Here is a 6,545-nt window from a genome sequence, read left to right as displayed (position 1 = left end):
AACAGAAACTCTTAGCTGAAAATGGGCTTTCATTCATGTTCATTTCATTCATACACCACAGTATAAACACAGACACCAGGAGGTTATGTTTATTCAAACGAGTCCACCTTTTGGACTGATTGGTCGACAGTCTTTTTTGTTTGTTTGTTTGTTTAAATACCTTCCTTTTGCTCCCAGGAACCTAAGGCCCACTCTGCCCACCTCTCGGGGCGCGCTCTCCCCCTGGGGCGGGCACCTCCTCCCTCCGCGCGGGGGTCCCCTACGAGTGCACCAGCACCGAGTGCAGGGAGCCGCCTTTGCTGTCTGCGGCTCCGCTGGCCGCGGGGGGCTCCAGCAGAGGGGCGGCGGCGGGCGAGGCGGCGACCGCCGAGCACAGGGTGGACGTGGACGGGGCAGCCAGCTGCTGCGAAGCCGCCGCGGGGACCGCGAGCGCGGGCGGCAGTGTAGTCACGGGCGGCAGCGCGGGCGTGGGCTTGATGGGCACGGGCACCGCCGGCAGGCTCTGACTGGCCGAGTGGCACAGGGCCTTGACCGGTACCCCGAACGCACCGTACTCGGGGCCCACAGGGACCCCGGCCGCTGCTGCTGCCGCGGCGGCGGCGGCCACCGAATCCATGACACCCACGTGAGGCCACACGGAGCCCACGACGTTGCCGAGCTGGCCTGGCACCGGGTAGCCCAAGTGGTGCATGACCGACGCCAAGGGCAGCCCGCCGGCCTGCAGCACGCCCTTGTAGTCTCGGCCGATGATGTTCTCGATGGCGAACGGGTGTTTGAAGCCCGAGGTGGACGCGGCGGCGGCGGAACCCAGCCCGTAGGGCGGGAAGTGGGACAGGCGCCCCACGCTGCCCACCGCCGCGGCCGCCGCCGCCGCGGCCGCTGCCGCCACGGCCGCGGCCTCCTGCATCTTGGCGGGCTGGGCGGGCGGCGGGGGCGGCGGCGGGGCCTGCGCCGGGAGCGGCTGCGGCGGCGGCGGCGGGGCGGCGGGGGGCTGCTGGTGGAAGTAGTGCACCATGTGCGGCGGCGGCGGCGGCGGCGGCGGGGGGTGGTGGTGGTGGGCCGTGCCGTGGTGGTGGTGGTGGTGGTGGTGGTGGTGGTGCGGGTGGTGCGCGTGCAGATGCCCGCCCAGGCCCGGGCCCGCGGCGCCCTTGGCGCTGCCGGCGTGCAGGTGAGCGTGGTCGGCGCGCAGCACCTTGAAGCGCTTGCGGCGTCGCAGGAAGCTGCCGTTCTCGAACATGTCGCCGCAGTCGGGGTGCAGCGCCCAGAAGCTACCTTTGCCTGGTTGGTCGGGCCGCCGGGGGATCTTGATGAAGCAGTCGTTGAAGGAGAGGTTGTGGCGCAGGCTGTTCTGCCAGCGCTGTGTGTGCTCGCGGTAGTAGGGGAAGCGCTCCATGATGAACTTGTAGATGTCGCTTAGAGGCAGCATCTTCTCCGCCGAGTGCTGGATGGCCATGGCCGTCAGCGAGATGTACGAATAGGGCGGCTTCTGGTCGCTGTACGAGCTCTTCCCCGGCCGCGGCATCGTCCCCGGCTCTTCCACCTCCCGTTGGCCCACAGTGGGCCTCGGCGTCCCTCCGCACCCCGACCTCCAGGCCTCCCCGGCCCCACCAACTTGCCCTCGGCCGGTCCAGCCACGCGGCCCCGCCCTCCTGCCCCCCAGGCCCGCTCGGCTTCTGTCTGCTCCCTTCCGGGATCCGCCCGGGGTCCCGGCGATTGGCCGGTGGGCCAACTCAGCTGTCCACGCTCACAACTTTCGGTCCCGACGGCAGCAGGAGGGCGCGCACAGAGGCAGACAAGGCGCGCCAGCTTTACCGCGCTCTTCCTTGGGTCTTCCCCTAGGACCCCTGGAGCAAGAGGTGGCAGAGTAAGTGGAAGGAGTCCGCGTTTCTTTTCTTGGCCCTTTCTTGGTCCGAGGGCAACCTGGGTCGCGCTGACTGGTAGGAGGGACTGAAAAATGGAGATTCCGGCTCCTACAACCGGAGGTCGCTTTTGCTGTCGTCGCGGAAGCCAGTGACTTCAGGCACCCTGGGCGACGTTGCCTGGCCTGGCACCTCGCGAGTCCGCGCTGGAGTTATGGTCTTCCCGGCAGGGAGAGCCAAGGTACGAGGAGAAAGCTCCTCTTCGGTCAGCCTGTGACCCCTCCGCTGCCAGTGGAACAGGCACCGAGCCCTGGGCGGTGGCTCAAAGGGAAAAAGTTTGGTGGCTTTTGCGGCGGTGGCGTCGGCGACCTCTGGAGAGGGGTGGGCACCGCCGGAGCGCACCGTGCGCCGGAGCGGGCGCGGGCCAGGACCGGGCTAGGGTCTGGCTGGTCGCTCCGGCTCAGCAGCCTGCGCCCCAGCTGCTGCGGCTCTGCCCCGCGGGTCTGCAGGAGGCAAAGCGGCTGCTGTGGCGACGACGCGCTCTTCTGGCTGCGTTTTGTAATCGTCCCTGAGACGCGGAGACCCCTGCAGCTTGCGCTTGGAGACTATCACATGACCGAGGCTGGGGACTCCACCGCTGCCGCTGCCGCCTCGGTTTTTTTTTTTTTTCTTCTGAAGATGGGGCAAGAAGGCTGAGCGCCTCGCCCCCGCCCCTCCTCCATCTCCACCCGGGCACCCCCACCCCGTGCATTCACCATCGGCTTGCCCACCCCAAGTCGTAGCGGGGTTGGGCTGGGAGCGTTGTACCTCCGCTGAGAAAGGGCAGAGGCTGGGTGCGGTACCAGCTGTTGCGGCCCTCCCGAGCCCAGACCCGCAGCAGGGAGAGAGGACACTGGCTCTTTCCCTCCTGTCCCCGCCCTCCTTGCCTTTTTACTCTTCTATCTATTCACCTTCCCTCTCTGAACTCCTGTCCTGCCACTAATGCTCAAGTTTGGAGCACCGTTGTCGTCAATGCCTTCTACGCGTGGAGAAATCCAGATGCCCGAAGGGTTGTAGGGAAGATAATGAGGAGGAGAGCTGGGGCATTTCCATCAAACGCGGACTTGGTCACGATTTAATTAGACAGCTTCTGCATATGACCCCTCAGTAGGTTCAAGGAGGCAGGAAACTGCTCTTTGCCGTCCTGATCCTCCGTTTAGAGGCCTGGACGGACAATAGGCAGGGAATTAGGAGGAGCTCACTGCACCTCCCTGACAAAGGTGCACGCAAAGGTGAGGTTTCTCTGGGGTGACGGTGTCAGGCGGTAGAAAGGAAATTGGAAGTCAGTCGAGGGGTCACAGGACCTGGGGTGTGCAGAATGAAGTCTTGGCTATTCCCCTTAGCATAGGGAGGAAAAGAGAAATCATTAAACTCATGTAGGGAGACAGGATGGTGGATGAAGCCCTGTTGTGATCTGAGCCAGAGATTTAGGTCCCCAGCTTGCAGATCGCTGTTTTGCACATCTCCACGCACAGCAGGGAAACCCTCGGAAAGAACCTGGTGCGCTATGATCTTATGGTCCGGGTCACTTTTGCCCTCAGGCTGGTAGGGAAAGCAGAGTTTAGAAACAGGCATACTTTTTCGGTCTCTGAGCCTGTTTCAGTATTTAAAACGAGCTGTCTGAATTTGGCGAATTTCACAGGTTCTTTCCAGTTTCCCCATTCAAAGAGAAAAGAACAGTGAGAGACGTGGCTTACTCCGTGATGAATTTCTTCATTCTCATACTTAAATCGGCAAGGTAGAAGGTAGAAGCGGTTTGAATGGCTGGCTCTAACCTGCAACCTTGATGGCACCAGGTCGGACTTTGTAACCTTTGGCTTTTTGGTGAGCTAGCTGCAGGGTGTGTGTGTGTGTGTGTGTGTGTGTGTGTGTGTGTGTCTGCGCGGGTGCACCGGGTGGTTTAGTGGGATCTAGTGAGGTGAGCAGGACAGACTCATGATTTTCATTTCTATTGGGCAGCGAGCTCTCTCACTAGGGTTGCGGGCTAGTTCATCCTAGGCCAGCAGCCGCCTTAAAATCGGTGTTAAGGTGAACTGTGCAAGATGGTCCCTGCGGGAGAAAGGTGTGTCTGGGGCTGGTCTAAAAAAGAAGAGGATGTCCTTACTGTCAGTACGTGCTAGGAATGTTCCTCCCACCAGAGGGATTTTTGGGAGATTTTTCATGCATTGAGACAGTGTAAGCAGCCGAGTCCCCTGGCTTCAGGAAGCCACTGAGACCTCCATGGATGCACATAGTTGGAGTAACAGCCAGAACGTACTGGAAGCAGGTCACCACTTTCTTCACCCAGGCGATGTAAAGACAAGTCCTGTGTTAGCCAAAGGCTGGGAGTCTGCTGGTCTCTGTGACTTTGCTTCAGGCAGCAACGTGGCTTAGGGCAGCTCCTGAGGCGCTTGGAAGCTCTCCGGGCAAAGGGCATCTTTTGTTGGTGTTTCCCAAGGGCATCTGGTCCTGCGGTTCCAGAGAACGGCCCGCGCCTACTTTCTGGGAGCTGCTTGGAATCTTTCTCCTTAGGGAAGTGGCCTGAGGGGTTTTGTGGACCTAATGAGGGGAAGGGCTCTTCCTGGGGAAAAGCAAGAATATATGGGGAATCCTGGATCATAAAGCTATGAGGCCGCTGCTCAGTTGGTAAACTCGTTGTAGCCTGCCAACCGACGCCACCTCATCGAGTCCATAGCCTAGGGACGCGGAAGCTGGGTGGTCGGCGCCTTGGGCCTTTGCAAGCCAACAGTGTTCAACCGTGTTCCAGACCAAGCCAGGAAAGCCGGTCCAATTGACCCGAGTCTCGGTGTTTCCGGTGTGCTAGTCAAAGAAAGAAAATGCTTCCCATCTTCCCACCGTGGAGACTCCAAGTGGCCCAATCGACCAAGAGAGCGGACAGGGAGCCACCTACGGTACAGGGGCAGGTTGTAGCCACTGTGAGGGATCCTGGAAGATTCCAAGAGCTGTGTCTGTGTCTGCCGCTCTTTTGGAAGCTTTGATGGGGCGAGCTTGCTCTTTTCCGCTCCTCAGAGAGTTTTGCAGGCGCACAGCAGCAGCAGCAGCAGCAGAGACGGGGGCCAAAATGTGAGCGCTCCTGCTGTCTGCAGATCCACAGAAAAACAGATCGTGTATCCATCCACCCCAACACCCATCCGTCCGTTTTAATTTTCCACGTGTATTTTTTTAAACTACTACACTGTCCAAATATTGGCTGGCGCTGAGACTGCTGGCAGACAAATTATTGCCCTGGGCTTCGTGTAATTATCTCAGTCGTATTTGGTTTACCCCTAAGGCAATTGTTGGCTACGCTTTGCTATGAGGAGGAGTTCCAAGCAAGGCTTTACTGACTGCGATGAATTGTCTCCATTGCGGAAAGGGGAAAAAAAATTACAGAAGATGTTGAACCTCAGAGACAGCTATTTATTCATTCTACTCTACGAGCCTAACCCCGGAGTCCCAGGGACTTCCCTAGCCTGCATCCAAGCCAAGCCTTCTAGAGAAGAGCTCAGGGTGTGAACAAGGCTAGGACAAGGCACAGGACTAGGATCCAGGCAAAGGCCTCCAGCACACCTTATTTAAGGGGCTTTCTTTTCACTCTGACTTCTGAAGTGTGGCAGTCTCTGGGATTAAGAGTGGCTATGGTCACCTACCCCTGCCTCTACCCTGATAGGGCCCTGACTTCTTTAAAAAATTTTTTTTGTTTATTTTTGTTTATTTATTTGAGAGCGACAGAGGGGGGGGAGGGGGAATGAATGGGCGCGACAGGGCTTCCAGCCACTGCAAATGAACTCCAGATGCGTGCGCCCCCTTTTGCATCTGGCTAATGTGGGTCCTAGGGAATCGAGCCTTGAACCGGGATCCTTAGGCTTCACAGGCAAGCGCTTAACCGCTAAGCCATCTCTCCAGCCCTTGCCCTGACTTCTTGACACATACTTCTAGCCACAACTCCCTAGGTTGACTTAAAGAGGAGAAAACTGGTCCCAGAATGGGGGACCACGGTACAGCTAAATGACCCCGGGGAGACGTCATTTCCTCCCTAGGTGCTTCTTTTTCCTTCCAGGAACCGCACAGACATCAGAAGTGCGCTTCCAAAAGGCCCCAAGTTCTCAGGAGCTGAGGTTTGGTGGTGTGATTCTCACCCTGATCGGGGGTGTCCAATGTCTGGGCGCGGTGCGGAGCGCTCAGGATGTGTGTACCCTAAATGCAGCGGGGCTGTGGCATTGCCTTGCTTCCTAGCGCCCTAGAAATCTGTTGCTCCTACGGTCCCCAGCAGACCTAGAAAACGGTCCCTTCCCCCCAGTGGTTCCGACCCGCCAGCCTCGCGCGGGCACAGCTAGCGTCGCGGTCACAGGTGTTGGATCGCGCTCTGCTAAGATCTGTGCGCGGGGGTTCTCCGACCTCCCGCTCGCGCGGGCGGAGAGGCCAAGCCAGGGCGCTGAGCGGGGGGGGGGGGGGGGGGGGGGGTAGCATTTCTTTCTAGAGGATAGGGGACAGCAAGACACAGGAACACGTGGTTTAGAAAAGCCTCACGCTGTAGCTTGGCCATCTACTGGCTGGGTTCCTGTAACTTCTTGGGTCTCAGTTTCCTCCTCTCTAAAATGGGAACAACCCTGTTGCTTTTACTGTGCGATGACGACGAATGAGATCATATGGTGAGCTGGGGATAGC

The 6,545-nt window shown here is 59.2% G+C and overlaps 1 protein-coding gene across 1 annotated transcript; it reads right to left on the bottom strand.

Annotated features, from left to right (window-relative positions):
* Positions 1-259: 259 nt before the first annotated feature.
* Foxb2 (forkhead box B2) lies at positions 260-1,522 on the bottom strand. Its single transcript, XM_045145292.1, has one exon. The coding sequence runs from the start codon at positions 1,520-1,522 to the stop codon at positions 260-262; it is 1,263 nt and encodes a 420-aa protein (XP_045001227.1).
* Between the last annotated feature and the right edge of the window lie 5,023 nt (positions 1,523-6,545).

The sequence above is a fragment of the Jaculus jaculus genome, chromosome 1 (genome assembly GCF_020740685.1).
Source record: "Jaculus jaculus isolate mJacJac1 chromosome 1, mJacJac1.mat.Y.cur, whole genome shotgun sequence".
Classification (NCBI taxonomy): domain Eukaryota; kingdom Metazoa; phylum Chordata; class Mammalia; order Rodentia; family Dipodidae; genus Jaculus; species Jaculus jaculus.
The sequence above is the reverse complement of the archived record's forward strand: the minus strand, read 5'-3'. Positions and strand labels throughout refer to the sequence as shown.